Below are 15,829 nucleotides of genomic sequence, written 5' to 3' on the forward strand. Positions count from 1 at the left end.
CAGGCTGGACTTGGACATCAGCCAAAGCCCTTGTACAGGACATAGCCAATGAGGCAGCCCTGGTCTATGCTAGACTTTGGGTCAGGGCCCTGGTCCTGAGGTGGCATGCCCAAAGGACTTACAAACTAAATCTAACTCCACGGGCTCATCTTACGCAAAATTGTGTAGCAGATTTTACAATGGACAGAATCTTCCTGTGGTCCCTTTTTATTGGGACAGACTGGCTAGGCATATCCAGGATGCCCTTAGAGGAATCCAAACAGTAGGACGTCTCTCAACAAAAGTAAACATCCATTATTTTGACTTGGTTGATACTGCTTTTTTCCATGGATACGTTTTCCAGCCGTTAAGCTTGCCAGTTTACTAGGTGACAATCTCAAAGGTACAGAAATGGTTTTGGCACAGTGAAGTTTCATTTACAGAAGTTCTTATCCATATTTGGTCCTTACCACCCTAATTATCAACAAAGAACAAATTTAGGTTTAGGGAACTAAGTATATTTTATTTTATTAGCCAAAGAATAGCCAAGAAAAGAATAAAGCAAATACAAACACTAAAGTGAATTCAAGTTTGAGTGAATTTCAGCATTTTCTTCAATGGGAACAGTTCCCGATGTAAGCCCATGACTAACAAACACTAAGAGGAAAACTCAGTCAGCTTGCTGGATCTTTGGCAAGGCAAGTTTCAATGATAGAGGCATTTGGCTATCTACAGGGAATCTGAGTCAAACATACACAGAGAACTAGAACAAAGAATGACTTTACAATGATGTCTGTGGGTATAGTTCTGGGGATCCACAAACTTGGATGGGCAAAGAACAAAAAAACAAACAATATTTTCACTAACTTCTACATGAAATACAGAATTTCCTTCTATTGTGAATGTAGCCAACAAACCACAGTATTACCAATGATACCAATGACTTTACCACCAGAGAAGTCACATAATTTTTTATTATCACATCACAGTTGTTGCAGATATCTCAAAATACCGTTTACCATCACCACTATATCAAAATCATGGTAGTTCTTATATCTACCACCAGATCTTCTTTTTAATGCATTACTAAAGTAGCACATGTATTACTATGTAACACTATAAAACTATTTTAATAACTGTATTTCAGGCTAATTGGTTCCTTTTAATCTTATGTATATTATTCTGTAACTTTAAAAAAAGTATTCTAAGAGAGCCATAGACCTCACCAGATTACCAGAGGGATCCAGGCATAAAAAAGGTTAAGAACCTCTATTCTGTAGAGAAAGTGAGATTACATTTAAAAGCTATAATTTAGGGGTGCCTGGGAGGCTCAGTCGGGTTGAGCATCCAACTTTTGGTTTCAGCTCAGATCATGGTCTCATGGTTTGTGGGTTTGAGCCCCATGTCAGGCTCTGTGCTGACAATGCGGAGCCTGCTTGGGATTCTCTCTCTCCCTCTCTTTCTGCCTCTCCCCTGCTTGCTCTCTCTGTCTCTCTCTCAAAATAAATAAATAAGCTTAAAAATTAACATTCAAATAAAAGTTATAATTTAATAGAACAGGCAAATAAAATGTGCTTATATCCTAAAGTCTTTCCATAGTACTAAATATTTCCACAGTACTAAGATATTTCATGGATAGAATTTATTAAATACCATCTCTCAAAATACCTTGTTCACAGCTATAATTAAAAAATTAATTGTAACATGTTGAGAGTTGAGCTAATAACAACAGGAATTCTGAATATTATCACTGCCTTACATCAGGGTCTTTGGGTTCTTCAGGAACTAAATTCCTTGGCTGGTGATTGGGACAGCCCCACCTTTCATCACGTTCTGCCCTAGAGAAAGTGTTAGAATGACTTTGAGGAAGACAATTAGCCCTGGGTTATAAAACAAATATTTGCTAAGCAGAAGTTTCATTTTTCAGTAAGAATTTTTTAAAAGTCATGCATTAATTTGACTGTGATCTTTTGTTGAATCTGCTTATTAGTCCGTTCACAGCTCAAATTAATAGCTTCAGAACACTATAACAGATGTTTTTAATATCCCATTTTCTACCAACATGGGAAATCCTGGATTTCTAAAACCTAGAGGGAGTTAATACCATCCCAGACTAAAGGCAAAGATTACAGGAAAAGTAATATAATATGTCGTTAGTCACTTATAACATAAATATTTAGAACAAGATCAAAGAAAACTACCTGATCCAAATTTAATCAAAGTTCAAAGGACTGTTTTTTCCTCCTAAATATAGAAGGGGAAAAGATATTTCAGAGGAATTTTTAAATTATGTTTTTCATTTTATTTTACTTTCTCAACATGATCCTCACTGATTTAACTTTTTTCAACACCAATGTAGTAACTTTCCACAAATAAAAGGTTTTTTTGTTGGAAAAATTTATACTGCATATAACACAGAGACAAAAAAAACCTAAAAGGATCTATGATAGTCATCTCTGGATGGTAGAAGATAAAGAAGAACTATGTTTTATAATACTTATATATTTTTTAATAGGCACAAAAGACCCTTACAAAAACAAATCCTCAAAATATAGTCACTCAAACAAATGACGAGATCAGTTTAATTTTCAGGACTCAGGAGAGGACGCTCTTGGTGAAAGCCTCAGTGGTTGGGCATGGCCCCAAAGAGGAGGACTAGAAGCTCCACCAGAGCAAGGACCACCTTGGTGTTGGCCAGTGCATACAGGTGTCCGGCTCAAGTTCAGTCCATATAAATATTGATTAATGAAAGAGAGAATCTGGCCTTGAGGACATCTTTCAATACAGAGTAAAAAAACCTATTGCAGTTAGAGCAAAGGAAAACAAAGTTTGGGAAATTCTGGGTTATAACATGTGGCCTTTATATTGTGAATAATAATGTCCCCCCCCCATTAAGACTTTTTTTTAGAGTGATTTTATGTTCACAGCAGACCTGAGAGAAAGGCATAGAGATTTCCCATATACCCTCTGCCCCAGACATGCACAGACATTCCCATTATCAATATCCTCCACCAGAGTGGTATGTTTGTTAGAATGGAGGAAGCTACACTGACACATCACAACCCCCCACTCCTCCCAAAGCCGATAGTTTACATTAGGATTTACTCTTGGTGTGGTATATTCTATGGGTTTGGGCAAATGACAGGTATCTGCTATTATGGTAGGATAATGTAAGCTTTCAACTTTCCTGGGCTCTCCTCCCAGTTCCGGGCAGGGCTGCTAAAACCCTTGTGATTTTCTAAGTGATAAGAGCACTAGGAGAATCTTTTGTTCTAACATCTGGCCTCTGACCCTAGTTCTGACAGAACTCCTAAATCCTCTGAAACTTCCTAGGTGATAGGAATGTCTTTTGTTATAAGGAGCTGACTCTGGGTGGGCTCCTGAATAGCTCCTAGATAAGGGCTGGTCACCAGAAAGATCAAGCCATGATTATAAGCTTGAAACTTTCAGCCCTACTCTCCATCCTATAGGAAGGGAAGAGGGCTAGAAGAGGAGTTAATATTGGATCATGACCACATGATGAAGCCTTCATTAAAATTCCAAAGTATAGGGGTTAGAGTTTCTGGTTGCTGAACATGTGGAGGTGCTGGGAGAGTGGTACCCAGAGAGGGCATGGAAGCTCCAAGATCCTTCCCATATACTTTTCCCTATGCATCCCTTCCATCTAGATGGTCACTTTTTTCCTTCATCATACCTTTAAAAAAATATTTATTTATTTATTTATTTATTTACTTATTTATTTATTTATTTATTTTTGAGACAGAGAGAGAGAGAGAGAGCGCGTGTGCCAGTGGGGGAGGGTCAAAGAGAGAGAATATCAAGCAGGCTCCGCACTGTCAGCATGGAGCCTGATGTAGGGCTCAAACTCATAAACCATGAGATCATGACCTGAGCTGAAACCAAGTGTCAGACACTTAACTGACTGAAGCCCCCCGCTTTTACCATATCCTTTAAAAATAAACCAGCAAATGTAAATAAGTGTTACTCTGAGTTCTATGAGCCATTCTGGCAAAGTAGTGAATCCAAGGAGAGAATCAGGGGAACCCAGATTTATATCTGGTTGATCAGAAATACAGGTGGGGCGCCTGGGTGGCTCAGTCGATTGAGCGTCAGACTTCAGCTCAGGTCATGATTTCGTGGTTCATGAGTTTGAGCCCATTGGGCTCTGTGCTGACAGCTCAGAGCCTGGAGCCTGCTTCGGATTCTGTGTCTCCCTCTCTCTCTGCCCCTCTCCTGCTCATGCTCTGTTTGTCTCTCAAAATGAATAAATGTTAAAAAAAAAAGAAAAGAAAAGAAATACAGGTGACAACCTGGGACATGTTGAATGGCATGTGGAGTTTGCAGGGGGGTAGTCTTGTGGGATGGAGCCCTTGATCTGTAGAATCTGGCACTATTTCCAGGTAGATAGTGCCTGAATTGAATCAAATTGTAGGACACCTAGCTGATGTTAAAGATAATTGCTTAGCATGGGACTAAACTACACATCTGGTGTCAGTACTGTGAGTGTGGTGGTGGTGGTGTGTGAACAGGAGAGACACAGGAGTGGGTTTTTCCTTTTGGTATCCTTGGAAAAGAGATTAAGTGACAATGTGCCAGGGGTGGTGGTGGTGATAAGAGGTAGCATGACCAGAAGGAAGATATTGCCACAATTTGACAGGAGTTTAGGAAGGCCTGGCCTAGAACAAGGGAAATGGAAACAGCAGGAATCAGAGGCAAAGGAAAACTGGTCAGCATATCCTATGAGAGAGAAAAGAAGAGGAAAGGGAAGTATTTCAGTCCTTTCCACAATTTTGTGCTTGGGTAACTGGAAGAACGTTTCAACTCTTAATAATTTATTGACCCACTCATCCATGAAACATTAATTGACACCACAGCATGGGGATTCTCAACCTTATAAAAAGGAACAATGTTTAACTCCCTAAGCCTTTCAGCTCATTGAGTTCCTGTTATGTGCCAGAGTCTATGACAGACACAGAATCAGGATAATAAAGACGGTCTCAACACTGAAGAGATGAGGAAGGAAATAAACAGAGGTAAACAATTAATGTTGCTCCTACAGCAGCACCTGTTTCTTTCCATTACTTCTTCACTGCTGCCTCAAGACTCTCATGCTCCTGGGGCACCTGGGTGTCTCAGTCGGTTAAGCATCTGACTTCGGCTCTGGTCATGATCTCACAGTTTGTGGGTTCAAGCCCTGCATCATGCTCTCTGCTGACAGCTCAGAGCCTGGAGCCTACTTCGGATTCTGTGTTTCCCTCTCTCTCTCTCTGCCCCTCCTCCGCTCACACTCTGTCTCTTAAAAATAAATAAACATAGGGGCGCCTGGGTGGCTCAGTCGGTTAAGCGTCTGACTTCGGCTCAGGTCACGATCTCGCGGTCCGTGAGTTCGAGCCCCGCGTCGGGCTGATGGCTCAGAGCCTGGAGCCTGCTTCCGATTCTGTGTCTCCCTCTCTCTCTGCCCCTCCCCCATTCGTGCTCTGTCTCTCTCTGTCTCAAAAATAAATAAAAAACATTAAAAAAAATTTTTTTTAAATAAATAAATAAACATAAAAAATTAAAAAAAAAAAAAAAAAAAAAGACTCTCAGGCTCTTAACTGCAAACAGGTTCTGGGCCCCACATAGATTTCAAGATCTGACTAGATCCACTTGCTTTGAGTGGCCAATATAAAGGTAAAATTTATAAGTTTTCCTACTTAAATTAAGTAAACCAGTTACTTTATTTTACCTTTTAAATAAAATAATTCTAATATTAAGCATTTATTATACAACATATGCATTTTCTTTAATCTTATTTTGAGTTGAGTTAAAAAAAAAAAAAAGTACTACCAAGAATTTAGTTGAAAGTGCTTTTCACTATGCTGAAGGAAGACAAAGCTAAGTCAAATATCCAACTGAAAGCCAAATTATGTCCAGGAAGAAAATTCTGCAAGACAACAGGATGGTTGTCTGACTAGTAGGGGCAGGTTGCAGTATCTGGGGATTTCCATCCACCTTTCTCTAAAAGGATTCCAAAAGAAACTATCCTATCTTATCTGTACTTCATCTCTACATTTTTCAGTCTTTCCCTCCTGAAACCAAGGGGGTCACATATCTATACTGAGTCAGGCAGGGATCCTTCCCCTAGTCTGCCTGAAACTCATTACTAAATCAAAGTTGTTAAAAGTTGCCCCAAATAGTCTTGCTGTTCCTCTCTGTTCCCATATATTTTGTGCTCTTGGAATTACTCCAAATTCTAAAATGAAAATGAAAGTTATATAACCCCACAAGGTTGTTCAAAGGATTAAAACACTGAGCTTGTTTATCCAAAAATGAGGACCCCATTTGAATAGATGCAAACCTAAAGATTTAAAATCCAACTTCTAAAAATTTAAGTGTATAGACAGGGAGCACTTTGATAGCAACTGTAGAAATATCTTGCAAAATAGGGAGTAATCAGAATATAACAAAAATGAGTACTGGAAAATCAGAGTAAAAAAAAAATTTTTTTTTAATGTTTACTTATTCCTGAGAGAGAGACAGAGTGTTAAGCTGGGGAGAGGCAGAGAGAGCGGGAGACACAGAATCCAAAGCAGGCTTCAGGCTCTGAGCAGTTAGCACAGCACCCGATGCAGGGCCCGAATTCACAAACAGTGAGATCATGACCTGAGCCGAAGTCGGACACTTAACCAACTGAGCCACCCAGGCATCCCTGGAAAATCAGAATTTTAAATAAAAATATAAACAAACCCTTAGCATCACAGCCTCCATATGTCCTTAGGATTCTAGGACCATATGTATACTTCAGTACTATCTGTGTAGTTTGGGGAAGGACAATTCACCTCTCGGAATATGTCTTCCATTTATTTTTATTTTTTATTATTATTATTTTTAAAAGGCCTAAGCCTATTTAAAGTTTATTTTGAGAGAGAGTGGAGGAGGGGCAGAGAGAGAAGAAGAGAGAGAATCCCAAGCAGGCTCTGCACTGTCAGCGTGGAGCCAGATGCAGGGCTCAAACTCAAAAACCGCAAGATCATGACTGGAGCTGAAATCAAGAGTCAGACACTTAACTGACTGAGCCACCCAGGAGCCCCTAAATATGTCTTCCTTTAGAAGACATCATCTCTGAAATTCTCTATCTCAATGTCATCCTTTAGGCTAAAGATGTTTTAGCTTAACGGGATATTTTAAACCTATCTTAAAAGCAGCCAATATTATTTCCTGAATGGCTTCCAATGTAATCAAAACTGACCCAGAGAAATTGAAGTGCACTAAATTATTGGTAAAAGACCCACTCCTTGACCTTGAAGAGTTTATAATCAAATTACAGAACCAATTTTCAAATTACAAAAATACTAGCAAATTCACAAGGCACCAAATACAGTAGTACCCCTTATCCATACTTTCACTCTCTAAAGTTTCAGTTAACCAAGTCAACAGCTGTGAGTGTAAGGAGGCAGAAGGTCCTTCTAACATGTCACTTAAGGTCAACAGTAGCCTAGGGATACACAGTGCCTAATGTCATTCATCTCACTTCATCTCATCATGTAGGCATTTTTTCATTTCACATCATCATAAGAAGGGTCACCATAGTATAATAAGATAGGAGAGGAAGATGAGGCACCCAATCAGTTAAGTGTTTGTCTTTGGCTCGGGTCATGATCTCACGGTTTGTGAGTTTGAGTCATGCATCGGGTGAGCTCGATCCCTGAATCAGGTGAGCATGAGCCTCACTTCGGATGAACACGAGCCTGGCTCCTCTCCCTCTCTGCCCCTCGCAGGATTCTCTTTCTCTGCCTTTCACTCATTTGGACCGCCACCCCCCGCCCCTTCAATTAAAAAAAAAAAAAGATATGAAAGAGACCGTATTCATTTTTTTTTTTTTAATTTTTTTTTAACGTTTATTTTTGGGACAGAGAGAGACAGAGCATGAACGGGGGAGGGGCAGAGAGAGAGGGAGACACAGAACCGGAAACAAGCTCCAGGCTCTGAGCCATCAGCCCAGAGCCTGACGCGGGGCTCGAACTCACGGACTGCGAGATCGTGACCTGAGCCGAAGTCGGACGCTTAACCGACTGAGCCACCCAGGCGCCCCGAGACCATATTCATTTAACTTTTATTACAGTATATTGTTATAATTATTCTATTTGCTATCATAAAATACATGACATCTGTTCTCTTAAAAAATAATTTTTAAAGCTTACTTTGGCTGTTTCATCACTTCTCAGTTAAAACCAAACTTCCACGAATCATAAATTAAATGTATAACTTTACTTAGATCAATCATAGTGTGGGGGGAGAAACATTTTTACATTATAATTTCAGAATCTTGCTCTATCCTTCTCTCATTTGAAACCACAGTAGTCTTTTGCCACTAAAAACACACTCCACAGCTGTAGAAACAGCCTAAGCCGTTTAACAGCTTCATTTACGACACAGCATTGAATTTATCTAGCAAAAACACAACACATGCATTGGTACTTCCTTTTTGTCCTGTGTTTTCTAAATCTCTGCCAAAAGCAGAGGAAAGAAAGTACAAATGGACAGGATATCCTCAAATTATTTGGTTTGCCTTATGTCATTCCAAAGAAAAATCTAGTGTTTGATTCACAGTTCGAAATTCAAACTGCACACTTGAAACACCTAGAGTGGCCAGTTCCAGATGCTGAGGGCAGGCGTTCCTCAACAGCACTTTGTCTTTTAAAAGGCAACCTTGGAAGGCTTTGCCTAAAGGAATATCAGGAAATTCTGGCTTTCCAGGACTCACACGTACTACATCCGATATAGTTTTTGGCTCACAAGAAAGGATTTAGTGAAGGAAAGGAGCATGCCCACTCTTTCTTATGAATACCAACAGGAACCAAGTACCTCAAAATCTATTTACATGAAATCACAACAGACTGAACTTAGAGTTGTGGTGGAATTTTGATATTCTTATCCATTTGACACAATTCTTAATGCACATAATATATGTATACTAAGTTGCTGCACATCCAATTATTTCACCAAATACTCCAGTGGACCTAGTAGAATGTGTCAGACACTAGACTTGGTGTGAGACTGTACTAGCTTTTCTGTGACACCAAACCACTTATCTCTATTATTACATCTATGTCAATAATACCGTGATATATGGATGGCTACGGTGAAGACTTGGAAGGGTCAAGGAATATAAACCCCTGAGCACAGTGTATACCTTCACTCAAGTCATAGCCTCTTGGCTTCTTCTTCCCCTTTTTTTTTTTTTTTAACAGTTATAGGAGTAAGCCAGATAGACACAGCCCTGTAATCTTGAAGCTTACAGTCTACTAGAAGATATAGATAATGACCATGAGAACAACAACATCATGATGATGACGATAAGGATACTACTATTATTACTAGCAGCCGATACTGGTTTAGAACTTAGTATGACCAAGGCACCATTCTAAGCACATAGCTCATTAATCAATCCTTACAACCCTCTGAGGTAAGTGACCAGGGCAACAAATATGTGTGAGTGACCCCCTAAACCTCATTCTTGAGCAGCTGGGAAAGGTCATTCTTGGGATTAATAATATTAATCAGGTAAAATGTCACAGGGATGTGGGGTTGGGATGGTATGATGTACATGTAAGAATAATGCCCACGCAGAGAATGCATGCAGGGATGATCAAAGAACTGATCAAAGAACTGGTTGGTTGGCAAAATGTCAGAGAAGCCTACCTGTCAGCAGCAGCCTGTACTGGGGGATCCTCTGAACTGGCTTGAGTAGGTAGTGCTTGAGGGCCAGATTAGCACAGCGTGGGCTCGTCTGAAAGGAAAAGGTATCCAAAGTCAACACAGGCATTCTTCTTTTTTTTTTTTTTTTTTAATTTTTTTTTAACGTTTATTTATTTTTGAGACAGAGAGAGACAGAGCATGAACGGGGGAGGGTCAGAGAGAGAGGGAGACACAGAATCGGAAGCAGGCTCCAGGCTCTGAGCCATCAGCCCAGAGCCCGACGCGGGGCTCGAACTCACGGACCCGTGAGATCGTGACCAACACAGGCATTCTTCTAAAAAGCATGGGACCCAGATTCAAGTGCCCAGGAAGCCAAACTTGAGGTGGTCATCAACTGTGGAAGGGGATTCATGGAAAAGCCTGCTGTAACTTAAGGCTCGGCTGTTATGCTAAGAGTGAAACCATAGCCCACTCAGCACCTAGCCCACCCTTTTCTGCAGGTAGGTCTCTGAAGTCACAGGCTCACTGCGATCATTTGTTCACGGCCCTCTCACAGATAGTGGTGGCTGCAGCCTGTGCTATAGATCAATTAGAGAGCACCACACTCTGCAGCTGCCACTTAGCAGAGCCTCTGCCAGTGTTTTCACAGGCACAAACCCAATGAGCAAGAGAGAAATGCATGGCACTGAAGATAAGGGGACAGAAATCAATCTACTGGGAACTGGATTCAAATAATAATCAGCGTCTATGGTCAATGTACTTACGATAACAACAAGTGGTAGTGGGGAGAACTGCAGAAGTTAAAGATGACCTGAAAAGTAGCCTAGCTATGTGTATCTTCTCTAATAAGCCCAATGGATGTAAAATTTCTTTCTCAGATGAATGGCTATAAAAGACAGCTCCCAAATCAGTGTATATAGAAACATTTGATTCCGGAGCCATTTTGATTTGATCAAAATGACAACTGATTCTGCCTTGAAAGCTCTTTTCCGAAGTAAGTACAACAGACACTTCAGCCCAACCCTGGGCCTCCCACCCATTCTCCGACGCAGGAATTTACTGTGAGGTGGCATCAAAATGGCTGAGTGAGAATGTTCCTGCATCCTAAGATGCTCTGCACTTCTTCCCCAGCTCAGGTGGGTGGGGAAAAGTTTTTTAAGATTTGCTCAGATTGTTTCATCTTTTTCTACATATGCACCTCTAGGGTCTGGTGCACAGAATACTTAAAAAATGATAATGATATTGCATTTAAGAAAGCATCTACCATGCAAGCATCATTAACCAAGACAGTTAATTTTCCTGTCTTATGTTTTCTTTTGCTGCCAAGACAACAGAACAATTAATTCTCTGGACACTGATGAAACCCTGGGTCAATTATCAGTTGCCATAGCTACATAAATCACACTTCCTTTCTTAACAACATGAAGACATCAGGAGAGGAAAAGGAAAAAAAAAAACCCAGAAAAAAGACAACAAATGATTTTAAAGTTTAATTACGTGTCTAATGTAAAAATAAGAAATCAGTAATATCATAATACCTCTAAAACCTTTCTAGTTTGCATGACTGGAATTTTTTTTTTTTAGTTTCAAAAGAGAGAAGTAAGTATTCAAACATACAATAATTCACATTTTATCCAAGACTGGGGGAAGGACTTAAACACAAAAGCTTTGGCTATAAAACGTTATTAATTTTTCCTAACTTTGACATTGAACCTGTGTCATTTATTTATCTAAAGGGAAACAAATTATATTTCCTACCCATCATTGTAGATTAGTTGTTAGAAGAAGAAAAGGAAAGGCTGAGTTAGAAATAAGAAATGTTTCTAGAATAGTCAAATTCATGGAGACAGTAGGTAGAATGGTGGTCACCGGGGGTGAGGCAGGGGAGGATAGGGAGTTGTTTTAGGTATAGTTTCAGTTTTGCAATGTAAGATGAAGAGTTCTAGAGATTGGTTGCAAAACCATATGAATGAACTTAACACTACTGAACTATACACTTAAAAATGGTTAAGATGGTTGTTTTATTTTGTGTGTATTTCCTCACAATTAAAAAAAAAGACCCATTAAAGTATTCTAACATGCAATAAAAGATTTTCAAAATTAAATCTGGTACATACTTTTTCACCTTTTAATTTGTTCAATCTCCTCTTTGATTCTGAAGGAATTAAATATCAGTATCTTTTTGTTTTCAACGATGGCAAATTCTTACAGCTTTAAAAACAACAAAAGAAGAAAAAAGGGTTCAACATTATATGGCAGCAAAAATACCTCAAATTCTCTAACAACAGCAGCAAATGCTGGGTTCTTCTTGCACTGCTCATCCAGCAAAGCTATATTCTTATCAAATTCTTTGATGTATGTGGAGTACATTTTTAGATATGGTCCCTTCTTTACAAAGATATCAGCAATTCTGTGTTGTTCAGTCCTAAGAAAAGAAATACACAAAAATATAAAAAGAGTCATTAGTGTATCCAAAACATATCCAATAAAGAGCAGAGTCCCAAGTCTAAGCCATCAGCTTCGCGTCTTTTCTCTTCTTGTAAGATATCTCCTATCTCCAAATGCCTACTCTTCACCATTCCCACTGCCGCCATCACATCTTGCCTGGACTTTGCCAGCCCTCTGAACGGTCTTCCTGCTTCTACCATCTCATCCATCTGTGCAGCCTGACAGTCTAAAAACGAATATTACTCATGTGACTTCCAATGGCCTCCTAGGGGACTTAGCAGAAAAACAAACTCCTCACCTTGGCTTACAAATTTGTAGCCTCATTGGTCCAGCTGCTGCCTACTTTTCTGACTCATTTCAGGCTTCTCTCCTTCTTTCACAGTACTCTCCAATCACACTGGTCTTCTTTATATTCCTTTGACATACAGAGTCAATCCCACTTTGCAAACTCTTACTAATGGCTTTGCATGCCTGGAAATATGGAGGAACCCTGGCTGGCTCCTTCTTTTTGTACAGATGTCACTTTTAAAGTGCTTTGCCTTTTCAGAGGGTCTTCTCGGCCATCCAGTCTTCACTTGCTAGCACGTCATCTTATTTTATATCTTTCTAGATCAGAAGTTGCTTTCATCTAATGTTTCTTGTCTATTTTTCTGGCTCTTCCCCCACTGAAACATCTACTTCATGAGAACAAGAGCCTCATCTGTTTTGTGCAATGTGATATTCCCACCATGCTTAGAGCCCTGACTAGCACACAGTAAGATACTCAAAACTTTGTTGAATGCAGAAATGAAGTATTGCAACAGCTGTTATTAAAAGCCAATGCAAAAATAAATGTTATTTCAGAAAGCATACTAAAACCAAAGACTATGTCTTAACTTGAAGACCCCAGAGAGAAAAATATTTTAATAAGTAGAAAATACCTTATCCAAGGATTAGAAGAGTTTTATGTCAGTAATAAGTGTAGCTTTTGCCATAATTACTGTTTTAGCTGTCCCTTTCATCAATTCAGTCTGTTTCTTAGGAATGTCTAATACTTTAATGCAGAACATCTATAGATCTAAACTTGGGAAAACTTTTAGCACAAGCGAAAAATATATTTAAGCCTCTTTATAACGCTTGCACAAATATACATATCTGTTAAAGGCAATTCAAGGTAATTTTAAAGATAATTTTTATAAGAAGAATGACAAAGTATGTATAGGAAAACTCTGTGGAATCACATTTTATTTCTATCATGACCTTAAAAAATACCTTTCAGTGATTCCTCAGTTCTTAACCCTTTGTTATTTTACATTCGGGCTACAGCTAGGAATTAATCACTTACCTAACATATTTTGCTAGCATGCACAGGCATATTTCTAAAACAGGCAAGAGGTATTTTTCTGGGTTATATGTAAAATAAAGCTTACAGGGAAATTTTGAATTTTGTGCATAGCTTCAAAGATGTCACCAAAGTTTCCGCTTCCTCTCTACAACCCAAGGAAGTACTTAACCTTTTGGTATTCTTTTCTACAGTCTACAGTGATATCATATACATGTAAATTTTCTAAACCAAATAAACCTATTATTCCAGTGAATGGTCTCTTTTCCAAAATGCAAAGACAGATTCATGAAACTCCAGAAAAGATAATAAAGCATTTAAAAACATTTCAGTGTGAAAATATCAACTAAACTCCCTCAATCTCAAAAACCTTGATTATCAGAGGTCTCCTACAGAAAGTTAAATTGGCTAAATATGGGTCCTTCTTGCTTTTGAGGCAACATTACCAAAGAATTTGAACAGTTTTAGAATTGAGCTCAGTGCATCAAGGTTGTGAATTTTGGCCATCTAAAATGACCAATCTATAGGTAACCACCAAGAAAATTTAATATATTGAAACAACTCAATGTAAGGAATACCACCTCTCTGTCACAAGCAGGGCCCTTGTGGCCTCATCTAAAATTGGAACTTAGAGGGGCGCCTGGGTGGCGCAGTCGGTTAAGCGTCCGACTTCAGCCAGGTCACGATCTCGCGGTCTGTGAGTTCGAGCCCCGCGTCAGGCTCTGGGCTGATGGCTCGGAGCCTGGAGCCTGCTTCCGATTCTGTGTCTCCCTCTCTCTCTGCCCCTCCCCCGTTCATGCTCTGTCTCTCTCTGTCCCAAAAATAAATAAAAAACGTTGAAAAAAAAAATTAAAAAAAAAAAAAAATAAAATAAAATAAAATTGGAACTTAGGGAAAGCTGGTCAGTCCATTTATACCAGTTTGACATCCTTTCCTCCAGTTCCTTCAGGAGATCCCGGTTGAGCTCATACAGCTGAGGCAAATAGTACAGGATCTGATTTAGGATCCGGTCCTCAATCACGGGTTTCCCAAGTTGCCTGGAAGCATGGGCCACTGCATCTCGGAAATCCTATTATAGTTCAAAGGAGGAAAAACAACATACACACACATATAATTTAATATAAAGCTTTTCACCCCAGTGATTCTCTTTTCTACAACAATATAGATCACAAACTGTATTTTCTGATGTGAAAGTGTTATGGCTTGGAGCGAACAATCAAGAAAGAATGCTTGTGGTGTCTCTGGTGCAAAAAGGGTGATTTTATTAAAGCACAGGGACAGGACCTGTAGGCAGAGACAGCTGCACTGGGGCTATGAGGAGTGGTTGATTTACTTTCAAGTAGGGATAGCAGTTCTCTAAGGAATTTGGAAGTAAGATTTCCAGTACTTTGAAAGGGTAGCTGTTGTGAGGAAAAGGTCATTTACTACTATTGTCTAGTAATACCTTAGTCATGAGACCCTTCATGAAGATGTATATCAGTGGGCCATATGCTTGGAGGATGACTGCTAACATATATCTTGGGGGGTGGGTAGAGATAAAGGAAGCTTCCAAAGGAATTTTTTTTTTAACGTTTATTTATTTGGGGGGGGGGGGAGAGACAGAGAGAGAGAGAGAGAGAGAGAGAGAGAGAGAGAGAGAGAGAATCCTAAGCAGGCTCTGCATGGTCACAGCAAAGCCCAAAGTGCAGAGCAGGATGAAGGGCCTGAACTCACAAACCCTGAGATCATGACCTGAGCCAGACTGAGTCACTCAGGCGCCCGTCCAAAGGAATTTTTATCCCTTAAAAGGTGACTTACAGGCACCTGGGTGGCTCAGTCGGTTAAGCTTCCGACTTAGGCTCAGGTCATGATCTCACAGTCTGTGAGTTCGAGCCCTGTATCGGGCTGTGTGCTGAAGCTCAGAGCCTGGAGCCTACTTCAGATTTTCTCTCTCTCTCTCTCTCTCTCTCCCCCCCCCCCCCCCCCCACTTGCACTCTGTCTCTCTCTCTCTCTCAAAAATAAATAAAATAAACATAAAAAAAAAAAGAGAGACTTACAGGATCCTGGAGGTCAGGCTAATGTCAAACTAAGGCTGTCTTTTGTCCTTAGCAAAGTATTAACATTGAGGCAGTTGAATTCCTATAGGAAGGTCACTCTGTCTCAAGGACTTGTCAATGGCTGTAAGTTTTAAGGAAATTTTATTTTTTTCCTTTGCCTTTGTTCTCCATATCATTTTCCATGTAGAATTACAAATTGAAAGTACGCACTTCCTCCTATCCTACTTAGCTAGACAGGAAAAAAAAAAACACAAAAACAAAAACACCACAACAAAGTGGCTGGGGTAGATATTTGGCCTTAAAACAGTCTGTGTGAGATTTCTCTTACATCTTTTGGTCTGATCTTCAAACTCGGTAATTATATTA

General features: G+C 39.6%; 1 protein-coding gene across 2 annotated transcripts in view; it reads right to left on the reverse strand.

The window, feature by feature from the left end:
• The window catches only part of FGD6 (FYVE, RhoGEF and PH domain containing 6), a 116,684-nt gene that overhangs the window by 36,451 nt on the left and 64,404 nt on the right, over nucleotides 1-15,829 (reverse strand). For both annotated transcript variants that reach the window (XM_078449604.2, XM_078449605.2), the window contains exons 6-8: nucleotides 14,344-14,495; nucleotides 11,926-12,082; nucleotides 9,661-9,748 (exon numbers count right to left, since the gene is read on the reverse strand). In XM_078449604.2, coding sequence (XP_078305730.2) covers nucleotides 9,661-9,748; nucleotides 11,926-12,082; nucleotides 14,344-14,495 — 397 coding nt within the window. The remainder of the gene's footprint in view (nucleotides 1-9,660; nucleotides 9,749-11,925; nucleotides 12,083-14,343; nucleotides 14,496-15,829) is intronic.

The sequence above is a fragment of the Panthera onca genome, chromosome B4, assembly GCF_046562875.1.
Source record: "Panthera onca isolate mPanOnc1 chromosome B4, mPanOnc1 haplotype 2, whole genome shotgun sequence".
In the NCBI taxonomy this organism is placed as follows: domain Eukaryota; kingdom Metazoa; phylum Chordata; class Mammalia; order Carnivora; family Felidae; genus Panthera; species Panthera onca.